The sequence below is a fragment of the Phyllobates terribilis genome, unplaced genomic scaffold (assembly GCF_046119375.1).
Source record: "Phyllobates terribilis strain yellow unplaced genomic scaffold, ASM4611937v1 Scaffold_3__8_contigs__length_932513732, whole genome shotgun sequence".
NCBI lineage: Eukaryota > Metazoa > Chordata > Amphibia > Anura > Dendrobatidae > Phyllobates > Phyllobates terribilis.
In genome coordinates, this window is record NW_027362763.1 from 524,991,920 (window position 1) to 525,008,621 (window position 16,702).

The 16,702-nt window shown below is 46.0% G+C and overlaps 1 protein-coding gene across 3 annotated transcripts in view; it reads right to left on the reverse strand.

Moving 5' to 3' along the window:
* The window catches only part of SLC18B1 (solute carrier family 18 member B1), a 130,526-nt gene that overhangs the window by 76,912 nt on the left and 36,912 nt on the right, over positions 1-16,702 (reverse strand). For all 3 annotated transcript variants that reach the window (XM_073671265.1, XM_073671264.1, XM_073671263.1), the window contains 3 exons: positions 15,967-16,040; positions 14,743-14,890; positions 14,111-14,267 (listed from right to left, as the gene is read on the reverse strand). In XM_073671265.1, coding sequence (XP_073527366.1) covers positions 14,111-14,267; positions 14,743-14,890; positions 15,967-16,040 — 379 coding nt within the window. The remainder of the gene's footprint in view (positions 1-14,110; positions 14,268-14,742; positions 14,891-15,966; positions 16,041-16,702) is intronic.

The following is a 16,702-nucleotide window of genomic DNA, read 5'->3' on the forward strand; positions in this document are numbered from 1 at the left end:
TGCATTGGCCCATTTTCCTCTTTGTAATTTTTAAGATGTAAAAAAGATTAAATAAAAAAAAAATATATATATATATATATATATATATATATATATATATATATATATATATATATATATATATATATATATATATATATATATATATATATATATATATATATATATATATAATTTTTTTTTTTTCTTTGCCTAAAATCTAAAATACAAAGGAAATGTGCTATCTTTAACTTTAGGCCTTTTGGAAATCATTTCATCTTCAACTTGCTTAACTGTTCACAATAATAGTAATTTTGATCAGGGGTGCCCAAACATTTATATGCCACTGTAAATCCAAAATGGGTAGGTGTGGCAGGGTAAAAGCAAACAGGCTCTCAAAAACGGCTGACCAGAATGCAGTAATTTTTTGACTCTCCAACCAGAAGGGCTGATAGGTACCTCCTTGATCCACATGCTCTATGTAACGGGTCTGGGAGGTGGAACCTCTGAGCAACTATACAAGGGGGCAGTCCTTGTAAGGAAGCGGGTGGCTCCCAGGGAAGGCGGGCAGGTAGTCACGACTAGTGACGGGGACAGTCTCTGGGTAGAAGGGCAGGAGGACACGGCAGGTGACGGGGACAGTCTCTGGGTAGAGGGGCAGGAGGTCACAGCAAGTGACGGGGACAGTCTCTGGGTAGAAGGGCAGGAGGTCACGGCAAGTGACGGGGACAGTCTCTTGACAGGCGGGTGGTCACGGCAAGTGACGGCAGAGCCTCCAGGTAGGCTAGCAGGCAGGTAGCAGGTGGACACTCCCAGGTGAGCGGGCAAGAGTCTCTGGACAGGCAGGTGGTCACGGCATGTGACGGCAGAGCCTCCAGTTAGGCTAGTGGGCAGGTAGCAGGTGAGCGGGCAAGAGTCTCTGGACAGGCAGGTGGTCACAGCACGTGACGGCGGAGCCTCCAGGTAGGCTAACAGGCAGGTAGCAGGTGTGCGCTCCCAGGTGAGCGGGCAAGAGTCTCTGGACAGGCAGGAGGTCACAGCACGTGATGGCGGAGCCTCCAGGTAGGCTAGCAGACAGGTAGTAGGTGAGCGCTCCCAGGTGAGCGGGCAAGAGTCTCTGGACAGGCAGGTGGTCACAGCACGTGACGGCGGAGCCTCCAGGTAGACTAGCAGACAGGTAGTAGGTGAGCGCTCCCAGGTGAGCGGGCAGACTAATCCATAGACAGACTGGCAGGGCTGGTAGGCAGACTGTCGGACCGCAGATAGAAAGTAACAGGCAGGAATCTGGCAGGTGACTGGCAGGAATCTGGCAGGTAACTGGTAACGGGACCTGAGGGCTGAAGCAGAGTTGAAAGGCTTTGCAACAACATTGCTCGGGCACCTCCATTTTGGAGGAGGTGCCTTATATATGGTGAGGTCCTCCGGCCATTGGCCGGGGACTCCTTAGGACAGCGCGCGCGGCCCCTTTAAGAGAGGGGGAGCACGCGCGTGCGCCCTAAGCACAGAGGCCGGGAAGCAGCGCGCGCTGCCAGCAGAGCGGGAGGAAGCCGCCGGGCATGGAGCAAAGAGGTGAGGGGAACGGCGTCCCGGCCTAGCAGGAGGCAGAGACGCCGACGCTACAGTACCCCCCCCTTTAGGCCCCCCCTTTTTTATGCCAGAGAGAAATTTAGCAAGGATGAGAGGGGCATGGATGTTCTCCCGGGGCTCCCATGTTCTCTCCTCAGGACCAAACCCCTTCCAATCTACCAAAAAAAAAGGCTTTCCTCTTACCCTCTTAGTGGCCAGAATACTCTCTACCTCAAAGACGTCTTCAGCGGAAACCGGAGCAGGAGGAGTACCTGGATTGTTGGAAAAAGAGTTAAAGACAACGGGTTTGAGGAGAGATACGTGGAAGGAGTTGGGAATCCATAAGGTGGCAGGGAGTTTTAATTTGTAGGCCACTGGATTAATTTGCCTGAGGATTTCGAAAGGACCGATGAAGCGAGGACCTAACTTGTAGGAGGGTATCTTGAGCCGTACATGTTTGGAAGAGAGCCAAACTTTGTCTCCCGGACGGAATTGAGGCGGATCCAGACGTCTCTTATCAGCATATCGCTTCATCCGCTCGGATGACTGAAGAAGTGCAGACCTAGTACTCTCCCAAATGGTAGAAAACTCGCAGACAAGAGACTGCGCGGCAGGATTGTCCACAGAGGCGGAGACGGGAAACAGAATCCGGGGGTGCTGGCCATAGACAATAAAGAACGGGGACTTGGAAGAGGATTCGCTCTCGTGGTTATTATAAGAGAACTCGGCCCAAGGAAGGAGGTCCACCCAATCAGAATGGTGGGCATTAACAAAGTGCCGGAGACAGCTGGTAAGGATCTGATTGATCCGCTCCACTTGACCATTGGACTGAGGGTGGTAAGTGGAAGAGAAGTCCAGGGTGACGTCCAGCAGTTTACATGTGGCGCTCCAGAAGCGTGAGGTAAACTGAACCCCTCGATCCGACACGATGTGGAGGGGTAGGCCATGGAGACGGAAGATATGGCGGATAAAGTCCTTAGCCAGCTCAGGTGCAGACGAAAGACCAGGCAGGGGAATGAAGTGGGCCATTTTAGAGAAGCGGTCCGCGACCACCCAAATGACAGTACACCCGGCAGAGACAGGAAGATCGGTAATGAAGTCCATAGCGATGTGTTGCCACGGGGCAACAGGTATGGGAAGCAGCAGGAGATGACCAGCTGGTAAGTGTCTGGGAACTTTGTTGCGGCCACAAGATGAACAGGCAGAGACGAAGTCTACCACATCCTTACGCAGGGTAGACCACCAGTAATGCCGGGAAATGAGTAGGAAGGTCTTTTTTTGGCCGTCATGGCCAGCAAGTTTAGAAGAATGACCCCAGCGAAGAACCCTCTCACGGTCTGGAGGCGCCACGAACGTCTTGCCGGGTGGAAGACGAGTCAGATCCAAGGGGGCCACATTCATCACCTTGGAGGGGTCGATAATGTGCATAGGCTCCTCCTCTTGGTCGGAGGACAGGAAGGATCGGGACAAGGCATCAGCTTTGACATTTTTGTCCGCCGGGCGGAAATGAAGGATGAAATCGAAGCGGGCAAAAAACAAAGACCACCGGGCCTGACATGGATTAAGTCTCTGGGCATTTTGGAGATATGCCAGGTTCTTGTGATCCGTGTAGATGATCACTGGGTATAGAGCCCCTTCAAGCAGGTAACTCCACTCCTCCAGCGCCAATTTAACGGCTAGCAGTTCTCGGTCTCCTATGGAATAATTGCGCTCAGAGGAGGAGAAGATTTTAGAGAAAAAGCCGCAGGTTACCATTCTCCCGGAGGAAGACTTTTGGGTGAGCACCGCTCCGGCTCCAGAGGAGGAGGCATCAACCTCCAGGTAGAACTGTTTGTTGCAGTCCGGACGGTGCAGCACAGGGGCAGAGGAGAAGGCTTGTTTTAGGGAAAGGAAGGCCTCCTCAGCTTCGGATGACCATACCTTGGGATTTGCTCCCTTACGGGTGAGCGCAGATATGGGCGCAGTCCGTGACGAGAAGTAAGGAATGAAGAGACGATAGTAATTAGTGAAGCCCAGGAATCGCTGTATCGCCTTCAAGCCCTCCGGACGGGGCCACTTTAGGACAGCAGAGAGCTTCTCGGGATCCATTTGCAAGCCTGTCTGGGAGATAACATAGCCCAGGAAAGGAAGAGAGGTCTGCTCAAAAAGGCACTTCTCGTATTTAGCATAGAGGTGGTTCTGCCTGAGCCTAAGCAGGACCTGACGAACATCCCTCCGGTGTGTGGGAAGATCCGGAGAGAAGACCAAGATGTTGTCCAGGTATACCACCACGCAGGAGTAAAGAAGGTCACGGAAGAGGTTGTTGACCAGTTCTTGGAAGACGGCAGGAGCATTGCAGAGACCGAAGGGCATCACACGGTACTCATAGTGTCCGTCCCGGGTATTGAATGCTGTTTTCCACTCGTCTCCCTGACGGATACGGACCAGGTTATATGCTCCACGTAGATCCAGCTTGGAAAAGATCCTGGCGCCTTTAAGGCGATCAAATAACTCAGAGATGAGCGGAAGGGGGTATTTATTTTTAACCGTGATCTGATTGAGTCCTCTATAGTCAATACAGGGGCGAAGCGAGCCATCTTTTTTTTTGACAAAGAAGAATCCGGCTCCAGCCGGGGAAGTAGACTTCCGGATGAATCCCCTGGCCAGATTCTCCTCTATGTACTCAGACATGGCCCGGGTTTCTGCCGCAGACAACGGATAAATACGCCCACGGGGTGGAGTGGCGCCGGGTACCAGGTCGATCGGGCAATCATATGGCCTATGAGGTGGCAATGTCTCTGCTTCCTTCTTACCGAAGACGTCAGCATAGGGCCAGTAAGGAGCCGGAAGACAAGGTAAATTAGCTGGGATACGTGGAGGATGAACCGGACGAACTGGAACCAGGCAGGTCTTATGGCAGGCCGGCCCCCACCGGAGTACTTCACCGGAATGCCAGTTCAACACGGGTTCATGTGTCTGGAGCCAAGGTAGACCTTGCAATAGGGAGTGGGAGAGTCCGGACAACACATGGAAGGAGATTACCTCAGAGTGCAGCATTCCCACCTGCAGGGCTATGGGTTCCGTGACGAGCAGGATGGTCACCGGAAGGAGTCTCCCATCCACGGAGGCGACTGACAAAGGTTCTGCCAGAGACTTGGTGGGAATACGATATTTCTCAACCAGGGACTGAGAGATGAGGTTTCCAGCAGATCCAGAGACCAGGTGGGCGAGTTCAAAGTGACGGTTCTCTCCCCAGGAGATGGATACAGACAAAGTCAGGGTTGGAGAGGACTTATTTTTGTCTAGGGCGACCTCTCCGAGCGGTCCTAGACACTGGAGTTTCCCAGCCTCTCCGGGCAGAAACGAATCAGGTGCTCTTTACTGCCACAATAGAAGCAGCTCCCCTCGGCTCGGCGTGACTCTTGGCGAGATTTGACCAACTTGGTCTGGTCGATCAGCATGGACTTGGGTGAGTGCGCCCGGGGAGTGACAGAAGAGGAGACAGGTTTCTGGAAAGTAGGAGCTAGGCGGGGAAACCTTCTCTCACGGGTGGTCTCTTTGGTACATTCTAGAAACCGGATGTCAATCCGGGTAGCCAGAGACACCAGGTCATCCAGGGTGGTAGGAATGTCCCGACCGGCGAGCTCATCTTTAATCCGACCGGAAAGGCCCTCCCCAGAAGACGGACACCAGGGCCTCATTATCCCAGGCAAGCTCAGAAGCAAGGGTGCGGAATTGTATGGCATATTGGCCCACGCTGAGACTCCCTTGGCGGAGACGTAGCAAAGAGGAGGCAGATGAGGTCTTTCGTCCCGGTTCATTGAAGACCCTTCGGAAAGCAGCGAGGAAAGACGACAGGTCGGACACCAGGGGATCCCCTCTCTCCCACAGAGGGTTAAGCCATGCCAGTGCCTCCCCAGTGAGATGGGACATGATGAATGCCACTTTGGCTCGGTCGGAGATAAACTGGTGGGCCAGGAGTTCAAAGTGCAGGGTGCAGTGGTTTATGAAGCCCCGAGCTTGAGCAGGGTCGCCTCCGAAGCGAGGAGGTGCAGAAAGCCGGGGACCGGGGCAGGATGCCATGTTATTGGTGGGCAGCGGCGCTGCCGGGTTGCGAGTCGAGACACTAGCGGTGGTTGCTGGTGGAGCAGTCAGAGTGTCCAGGCGAGAGTTGACGTTCCCCAGGTGGCTCAGGATGGCCTCCTGTTGGGACCTCTGACGGGACAGTTCATGGCATAGGTCCAAGAGCGAGGGAGTTTGGGTGCCACCGGGTTCCATGGCCCGAGCAAACTGTAACGGGTCTGGGAGGTGGAACTTCTGAGCAACTATACAAGGGGGCAGTCCTTGTAAGTTAGCGGGTGGCTCCCAGGGAAGGCGGGCAGGTAGTCACGACTAGTGACGGGGACAGTCTCTGGGTAGAAGGGCAAGAGGACACGGCAGGTGACGGGGACAGTCTCTGGGTAGAGGGGCAGGAGGTCACAGCAAGTGACGGGGACAGTCTCTGCGTAGAGGGGCAGGAGGTCACGGCAAGTGACGGGGACAGTCTCTTGACAGGCGGGTGGTCACGGCAAGTGACGGCAGAGCCTCCAGGTAGGCTAGCAGGCAGGTAGCAGGTGGACGCTCCCAGGTGAGCGGGCAAGAGTCTCTGGACAGGCAGGTGGTCACGGCACGTGACGGCAGAGCCTTCAGGTAGGCTAGTGGGCAGGTAGCAGGTGAGCGGGCAAGAGTCTCTGGACAGGCAGGTGGTCACGGCACGTGACGGCAGAGCCTCCAGGTAGGCTAGCGGGCAGGTAGCAGGTGAGCGGGCAAGAGTCTCTGGACAGGCAGGTGGTCACAGCACGTGACGGCGGAGCCTCCAGGTAGGCTAACAGGCAGGTAGCAGGTGTGCGCTCCCAGGTGAGCGGGCAAGAGTCTCTGGACAGGCAGGTGGTCACAGCACGTGACGGCGGAGCCTCCAGGTAGGTTAACAGGCAGGTAGCAGGTGTGCGCTCCCAGGTGAGCGGGCAGACTGATCCATAGACAGACTGGCAGGGCTGGTAGGCAGACTGTCGGACCGCAGATAGAAAGTAACAGGCAGGAATCTGGCAGGTGACTGGCAGGTAACTGGCAGGTAACTGGTAACGGGACCTGAGGGCTGAAGCAGAGTTGAAAGGCTTTGCAACAACATTGCTCGGGCACCTCCATTTTGGAGGAGGTGCCTTATATATGGTGAGGTCCTCCGGCCATTGGCCGGGTACTCCTTAGGACGGCGCGCGCGGCCCCTTTAAGAGAGGGGGAGCGCGCGTGCGCCCTAAGCACAGAGGCCGGGAAGCAGCGCGCGCTGCCAGCAGAGCGGGAGGAAGCCGCCGGGCACGGAGCGGAGAGGTGAGGGGAACGGCGTCCCTGCCTAGCAGGAGGCAGAGACGCCGACGCTACACTCTACAACAGTGATCTCCAACCAGTGGCTCGGGAGCCACATGGTGGTCGAGAGACCATGTTGTGTGGCTTCCGGCAGTCTGTCAACTTGGTGCATTATCACCATGTCTAGGTAACAACTGTGAACAGCAGGTCTCCAGATGGTAACTTTCGTGAGTAGCCCCACATAGAAGAACAGATCTGGATGCACATATACTGGCCTTGCGGTTGGAGAGATAAATTAAGTAAATGCTAAGTTGGACATAGGATGATACTGCTAGATAGAGGGGGTGCTTGAAGTTGGATGCAATAGTGTGATGGGAATGCTTGATGCAAGAATACCAAATGAGAGTAAGTTGGGAACCACTGGATGTAAGTATAGTGCTTCAGTTTAATCGCTGTTGGGAAGCATTGACTGTCATTATACCTATAATGCGGGATCTGGGCTGTTACTACTGCCATTGAGGTGGGAGCTGGAGGACAGTACTCAGGGGGAGTGAACTGGATGTGGCTCAGGACCCTCTCTCAAAGCGTTATTTGGCTCTCAAGATAAAAAAGGTTGGGGGAGAAAGGCTCTACTACATACATCCTAAATGTTTGGATTCATATGAGCTTAGTGTAAGATGGCTCCTAAGTAAGATTCTTAAAATATAGGGGAGGGTTATTTTGTTATTCAGTTTGGACAGGTAGCTCTAAATGGTTTATTTTTTGTAGTCAGTAGAACTGAAAGTTTTAAGAGCAGATACAAGAAAGCATGGTGTGTGAAGATCTGAAATAGACAAGGATGTATCCTATGGCATTTCTAAAATATCCTATTGTTAATAAATATGGTGTAACTTTTCACTGTGTTTTAGACACTTTTTGCATCTTGTATAAAAAGGTGGCCTAAGGTGTAACAAAATCTTGGTACAAATTTCTGCCACAGCGTAAGATAATTAATAAGTAATGAGAAAGCAAGCAAAGATGTCTCCAGCAGGACCAGGGTTGTATATATCTTGTTAAAACTTCACTTTTAATTTCAAATTGTAAAAGCAAAGGATGAGTTACAGAATGAGCAATATAGCGGCTCTTAGGTGCTGTACCTAAGAGCCGCTATATTGCTCATTCTGTAACTCATCCTTTGCTTTTACAATTTGAAATTAAAAGTGAAGTTTTAACAAGATATATACAACCCTGGTCCTGCTGGAGACATCTTTGCTTGCCTTCTCATTACTTGAACCTTGGTAGCCCATGACCTGGGCGTCTCCGCTGCAAGACTTCGTTGGGACTGGATGAGTCTGGCTATTACATGGTGAGCTGACATACGTTTTCCCTTTCCCCTTGTTTTTTCATAATTAATAAGTGGTGCAAACTTAGACTAGACAGTCTTAAAATGCATACGATTTATCAAAAAGCATGAACTATGATAAGTCTGGTGCATTTTAACCACTTCGCGCCAGAGCCTGTTTTTGCCTTCGTGATGACCAGGCCAATTTTTTCAATTCTGACCACTGTCACTTTATGAAGTAATTACTCTGGAATGCTTCAACGGATCCCCCTGATTCTGAGAATGTTTTTTCGTGACATATTGTACTTCATGATAGTGGTAAAATTTCTTCGATATCACTTGTGTTTATTTGTGAAAAAATCGGAAATTTGGCAAAAATTTTGACATTTTCAAACTTTGAATTTTCATGCCCTTAAATCAGAGAGATATGTCACACAAAATAGTTAATAAATAACATTTCCCACATGTCTACTTTACATCAGCACAATTTTGGAAAAAATTTTTTTTGTAAGGAAGCTATAAGGGTTAAAAGTTGACCAGCGATTTCTCATTTTTCCAACAAAATTTACGAAGACATTTTTTTTTTTAGGGACCACATCTTATTTGAAGTGGCTTTGAGGGGCCTTTATGACAGAAAATACCCCAAAGTGACACCATTCTAAAAACTGCACCCCTCAAGGTGCTCAAAACCACATTCAAGAAGTTTATTAACCCTTCAGGTGTTTCACGGGAATTTTTGGAATGTGGAAGAAAACAATGAACATTTAAACTTTTTTTCACAAAAATGTTACTTTAGACCCAATTTTTTTATTTTCACAAGGGTAACAGGAAAAAATGGAATACACAATTTGTAGTGCAATTTCTCATTAGCACGCTGATACCCCATATGTGAGGGAAAACCACTGTTTTAGGCGCACTGCAGGGTTCGGAAGGGAAGGAGCGCCATTAGACTTTTTGAATGTAAAATTTGTTTGAATAATTAGCAGACGCCATGTTGCGTTTGGAGAGCTCCTGATGTGCCTAAATAGTGGAACCCCCCCCCCAAGTGACACCATTTTGGAAACTAGACCCCTTAGGGAACTTATCTAGATGAGTGGTGAGCACCTTGAACCCCAAGGTGCTTCACAGAAGTTTATAATATTGAGCTGTAAAAATAAAATTTTCACATTTTTCCCACAAAAACGTTTTTCATCCTTTAATTTTGCATTATCATAAGGGTAACATGATAAATTGCACCATGAAATTTGTTGTGCAATTTCTCCTGAGAATGATGATACCCCATATGTGGGGGAAAACCACTGCTTTGGTGTACAGCAGGGTTCGGAAGAGAAAGGAGCGCTATGTTGGCTGGGATAGGTTGCAGACCCCATGTCACATTTGAAGAGTCACTGACATGCCAAAACAGCAGAAACCCCCACAAGTGACCCCATTTTGCAAACTACACCTCTCAAGGAATTCATCTAGGGAAGTAGTGAGTATTTTTTAATTTTTAAATTTATACCATTGGGCAGTGAAGAAAACAGAATTGTATTTTTACCACAAAAAAATGTTTTACCCTCAGATTTAACATTTTCACACAGGGCAATGGGTAAAAATTGTGCCGAAATGTGTCACACAATTTCTTCTAAAAGTGGCAATACCCCATATGTGGCTGTATCGTACCGCTCAGCCATACGGCGAGATCTGGGAGGGACGGAGCGCTATTTGACAATTGGAAAACAAATTATTGTAGATTAGGCATTTGGATTTGGGAGCACAAAATTTTCAGAATTTTTTTGGGGGGGCAAGGGCGATTTTGCTTTTCCAGAGCCTTTCTGCTACCAGTAACTTGGAAGTCCCTTATATTTTTAACAGATGACGGACCTGAGTGGGGATTAGCTTTTTTTGAGGACTGAGTTAATGCTTTTATTGGGAACATTTTACGTAACATTTATCCGGCGCTCTAGGCTGAGCACTTACATCCGGGTTTCCATCTAAATTTCCAAGTGATGCAATTCAGATGAAACCCCTGCAGGATCCATTCACTGTAATGATGCAGCAGAGTTACTCTGGACTCCGTCTGGCCTCTGTTTAGCGGTGTCCTTTTTTTCAGAAGTGCACAAAACTGTGGCCAACCGCACTTTTATGCACGCCTAAAAAAAATGACACCGTGGGATCACAGGCCAGATGGCATCCACAGTGGCCTATAGCTGACTCATTACAGGGAATCTTCCGTCATGGGTTCCCTCTGAATCACGTATTTCAGAGATTTACACGGAAACTCTGGTGTAAGTGCTCAGCGCAGAGCGCAGGATAAATGTGAGCAGAGCGTTACTGCGATCTTTGGGAGACATAATAAACAAATCAGTAGCAGGTGAAGAATTGGTTTTATTTGCCTCGTGCGGTATAAGTGATGAGATTCCTTTATTCTTCGGGTCGGTGTGATTACAGAGATACCAGATTCATATTGGGTTTTTATGACTGACAGCTGTCACACACTAAGAGACGCTTTTTTTTGCAAAATCTAGTATTTGCATCGCCATATTTTGAGAGCTATAATTTTTCCATATTTCGGCAGACAGAGTCATGTGACGGCTTGTTTTTTGCGCGACGAGTTGACATTTTTATTGGTACCATTTTTGAGTACGTGACATTTTTTGATCGCTTTCTATTCTGTTTTTGGGAGGTAAAATTAACAAAAAACAACAATTCAGTAATTGTTTTTTGAGGTTTTTTTTTTATGCCGTTCTGCGTGTCGTAAAAGTGATAAGGCAGCATTATTCTTCGGGTCAGTACGTTTACAGCGATACTACACTTACTGTATATTTTTTTATGTTTTGGCGCTTTTACACAATAAAACAATTTTATAGAAAAAATATTTTTTTTGCATCGCTTTATTCTGAGAGCTATAACCATTTGTTTTTTGGCTGATGGAGCTGTATGGCGGCTTTTTATTTCCGGAACAAGATGATGTTTTCAGCGGTACCATTTTTATTTCCATTTTGCTCTATGATCGCATTTTTTTCCACATTTTGTTTGGCGATATGATGAAAAAGCATAGTTTTTTGCTCCGTTTTTTATTTATTTTTATTACGGTGTGCACAGAAGAAGTTAATTAGTGTGACAGTTTTATAGATCGGGATGTTTCGGACGCGGCAATACCAAATATGTGCACTCTTTTTGTTTTTGCATAAATATACGGATTTATTGGTTTAATATTTTATTTATTTATTTTTATTTTTTTTAACAGTTTGAAAACATTTTTTAGACTTTTTTTTACATTTTTACTTAGTCCCTGTATGGGACATTAATTTTTATTTTTCTAATCACTGTTCTCATGCAATGTAATAGACATGTATTACATTGCATGAGAACTTTGCTGACAGTTTCACACTGTCTGTCTCCTGCTGGACTCAGGTGAAAGCCTGAGCTCAGCAGAACACCATATATGGCAGATCTGGAGGAGGTCATGTGACCTCCAGCTGCCATAATGGCAGGTCCTGGAAGGCATCAGGGGGCCGTCGGAGAGGTAAGTGGATGACCCCCTCTCCTCTCACTATCTTCTATATGCCGCGATCACTATAGATCGCAGCATATAGAAGATAGCAAAGGGTTAACATCATTGGGACCTGATCCAATCAGGTCCCGATGATGTCCCCTGTCAGAGCTGTCGCTCTGAACCACAACCGCAGCACTTGTAGGACCCTGGGGGTCCTGAGGGCTGCGGGACCACCGACCGTTCATAAACGTCGGCCCTGCACAGAGCCCAGGCAGCGCCAACGTTTACGTACAGTGGGCGGTCGGGAAGCGGTTAAGACTGTTTAACTTTAAGAATTAATTGATTAGTTGATAAATGTGCCCCAATGTTTCCAGAAGATATTTTTGACTAAATGAAATCACATTCTGTGATTAAGAAGTTAATTATAAACGAATAACATTAATGTAAAAGTCAAAAACAAATGATAATGTTACAACATCTTACAAGCACTATGGGTTCAATGTCGCTGCTCCCTTTTATTTGCATCCATGTCTTCAGGATGCAGAAGTTGGTGCAGGAGAATTCAGGCTGCCTATATTACTGGATGGTTGACTTTCACCTTGGTTTTCTACTTTAAGAACTTATGTGACATGTATAAATTTGGTGTTGCCATTGTGCATATAGTATATTTTTCTCAGTTTTCTATTATATCAGGCTATGTATCTAAGGGGTCAAATTGACACTTGTCAAAGGTATATTTACATAGTAACATAGTGACATAGTTTTTAAGGTTGAAGGAAGACTAAGTCCATCTAGTTCAACCCATAGCCTAACATGTTGATCCAGAGGAAGGCAAAAAAAAAAACATGTGGCAAACACTAAGCTCCACATTGGGGAAAAAAATTCCTTCCCAACTCCATACGACAATCAGACTAGTTCCCTGGATCAACGCCCTATCAAGGAATCTAGTATTTATAACCTGTAATATTATACTTTTCAAGAAAGGCATCCATGCCCTTCTTAAATTTTAACAGTGAATCACTCATTACAACATCTTGCGGCAGAGAGTTCCATAGTCTCACTGCTCTTACAATAAAGAATCCCCGTCTGTGATTATGATTAAACCTTCTTTCCTCCAGACGTAGAAGATGCCCCCTTGTCCCCGTCTCAGGCCTCAGAGTAAAAAGATCAGTAGAAAGGTCTTTGTACTGTCCCCTTATATACTTGTACATAGTAATAAGATCACCCCTAAGCCTTCTTTTTTCCATAGTAAATAACCCCAAGTGTAATAACCTGTCTTGGTATTGCAGACCCCCCAGTCCTCTAATAACCTTGGTCGCTCTTCTCTGCATCCTCTCTAGTTCAGCTATGTCTTTCTTATACAAAAGACCATAAGACGCACTTTTTCCCCCCAAATTTGGGAGGAAAATGAAGGGTGCGTCATATGGTCCAAACTTTACCTGTGGTGGTGGTGAAGCGGGATCGCAGGGCCCTCCCTCCTTTAGGAATGCGGTGGTGGTAGCGGCGGCAGCAGAGGTGAGGCAGAGCTGCTGGGGCCGGGACCGGTGCCTGGGGCTGGGGCCGGTGTTGGGCTGTGAGCGGCCAAGCAGAGCAGCCTGCGCAGCTTTCCGGTGTGCGCGGCCATCTTCCTAGAGCTGTGATCTACAGGAAAATGGCCGCCTGAGCCGGCGCATGCGCAGACTGGTAACTCCGGCGGCTATTTTACAATAGATCACAGCTCTAGGAAGATGGCAATGCACACCGGAAACCTGCGCAGGCCGCTCTGCTTTGAAGGCCGATGCCGCTCACAGCTCGGCACCAGCGCCAGCCCGGTACAGGCCCCAGCCCGAGGCCCCGGCCCCCAGCCCCAGATAGAGGCCTCGGCATCAGCCACAGGCCCCGGCATCAGCCACAGGCCCCGGCACAGGTTCCACAGCATCTCACCTCTTCTACTGCAGCCACCGGCTTCCTGAGGGACCCTGCCTCCTGTGACCCTCGCTCCAAGGTCCCTGAGGTAAGATACCGTACCTATTCAGACTTTAAAAGATGGGGGTCCGTTTTATAAAGTGTTTTTTTTTATATTTTCCACCCCAAAATTTGGGGTGCGTCTTATGGTCTGGTGCGTCTTAAGGTCCGAAAAATACGGTATATAATAGTCAACAATTCCTAATGTAGCTCACACACCGAGTAGAGAAATCTAACCACCAGTATAGTAATCAAGTAGATCGGCTGCTGATCAAGCAATCACATGGCTCTGAAAATGGAGCTATTTTAGAAGTTATTACACCAAGCCATTTATTACAACAGTTTAAAAACCCATGCTATCAGTTAAGCAGATAAAGTCCGTATGGTATTGGTATCCACTCCATTTGCAGCATATTGACTCTGACCTGAGCTCCTCTATCAATATAATAAATCTGTACCTGTTAACATAGCTGTAATATTATAATATTGGCGCATTTACGTACCGTAGTTTGGCAACACAAAAAAATTTAGTGGCACCATTAGCAGGACAACACAGCCAAGCGCAATAAATGGGACTTCATATCCAAATGATTGATAGAGAACTCCTCCTATGGGTGGGCCCAGGACAAGGCCCAGCCCAGAGAAAACTTCAAGAGAACCCTGTGCATTAAAAGGGAAGAAATTCATTTAATATTGAGAGAACGCCATCATAAACATAGCAAAAATAGTTTTACGGAAGCCTGAAACACACACAAAATGGTAAGATAAGCTGCTGGATTTTAGGGCCTATAGAATGCCATGCGGAAATGAGAAAAGGTGCCCATAATCCAGTTACTTTACTTTGTTATCCATCACTATGATATATGTGTGTGTCTGTCATTACATTATATATATATATATATATATATATATATATATATATATATATATATATATATATATATATATATATATATATATATATATATATATATATATATATATGTGTATGTGTATGTGTATGTGTATGTATGTATGTATGTATGTATATATATATATATATATATATATATATATATATATATATATATATATATATATATATATATATATATATATTATATCTTGTGTTTCAGTTATACAAAAATTATCTTACCATTGCAGTGGCTATATTGTTAGGAAAGGCCTTTGCCAGAATGGCAAATGATGCTGTAATAGAAGCACCAAAGCCTACAGCATCCACAGATCTCACCAAAAAGCACAAAACTATAAATACTGTTCCTTCTGAAGCTTTGTCAAGCAACCTGGAATAAGAAACCATTAAAAAAAAAGACATTGGTATTTGAAGAATTCATGTATGCTCTTGAGGACATGAGATTTTTATCACAGCTCATTTATAAAGGGACTGATGTTTAAACAAAGCAACATATGTAAAACCTAATAAAATACAAATAACATAACACAATATGCACTTCTATGAGCACTACAAGGCAAGGAGAACAGTATTTAAAAGCTGCTAGCTATAGTGCTTGCAAACACTGCTCTGAAGCTGCCTGGATTCGGTCCGCTTCAGTTCTTTTTGCAGAGGTAAAGCTTCTTCAATGAACAAGGGAAAGTGCACAGTTTGGGCCAATGGCACTGTCATGCTGCTGGCCGAATATTCAATATTCAGAAGCTCACTACCCCTAAGAAAGAAGGAATAGGGAGGCAGAAGAGTCCGGTATCTGTATATTTCAGTGACAAAACAGAATGAATTTAGATACATACAGTGTGTGACAGCACACTGCAATTAAACAATACAGAAATTCTGCTATTACTATACATATAAATGTGAGGTTAGTTTTTTACGTACATAGCAATATTGAAATTTATGTATTCATTAATCGCAGTGTGCTGACACATCATCTATGTATAGGTTTGTATTTTGGCCACATAGCGTATTTGTGTACCTGTACATCAATTTAATACTAAACGTGTGCACCCTTTTTTTAGTAGGTTGCATTGGTGGTGTGGCCCCCTCCCTGGCTGTGTACTCTTATCCATTCAACTTCCCTTAAGAGGTTTCATTATGAGATACTATGGGTTCCTATCTCGTTCACATTTCATATGAGAACATGAAGAGGTGAGTCATTAGAGCTAGAGACAATCCATATTAAGGTCACCTTGAAGTGGTTGGAGGTATTTTTTCGCTTTTGATTTAAAAAAAAAATTTAACTAAGTACTTTACAGTTTGTTACATGTATAGTAATATTGGAATTCATGTATTCATTAATCGGAGTGTGCTAATGCACAGTGTTTGTATAAATATGTATACTAGCCACAGCAAATTTGTGCGCCTACATATTAATTTAAGATTAAAACAGAGTTCATTGTGACATACCCGAAAAGAATTGTGGCAACTCCTGATAGAGACAAACCAGCCACAAACATAAATTTTGCTCCAATTTGAACAATCTGGAAAAGTTAAAAATATATATTATTTGTATGATTAGTAGCACCAGAATTTTTATGTCTAATGCAAATAATTGCAAACAGTCTACACAGGTGCAGGCTCAGACTGGACAACAGGGAAATCACCTGGTGGGCCCCTGTGAAGGAGTAAGCTACTCAGCCGCCACCAGCCAATATGAGCAGCTTTTGGTCAAATACATTTGATTTTCTAAATACAGATAAAACAGCATCTCATCATTCTTTTTAGATTTTATGCAGTTTATAGTTATATACAGGTCTGGCAAAAATTAAGAGACCACTGCACAGTTTTCTAAAAATCACCATCTCTACATGTCCAACAGCCATTCCATTCCAGTGTCAGTTGAATTCCACCAAAGTCCACCTCATTCTACTTAATGTGCTTCTGATTAGGTGATCACCTGGACCAAATCTTATATAAACGAGGGAAAGTATAAAAAACACTGCTGTGGTCTTCACAATCCTCTTGCAATAGGACAAGCTGGATGGCAAAACAAGTGCAAGGAATTGCCCAAAAGTAATTGGAATGAAAAAAATTATTTTCAACTCCTTTGGCATGGTTAAAAGTTAAGTCTTGAGTGAGGAAAATAAGGGCTCAATTCTGGCTTTACTAGAAGAGGGATAGAGTAAGCATCATGATGCCTCCA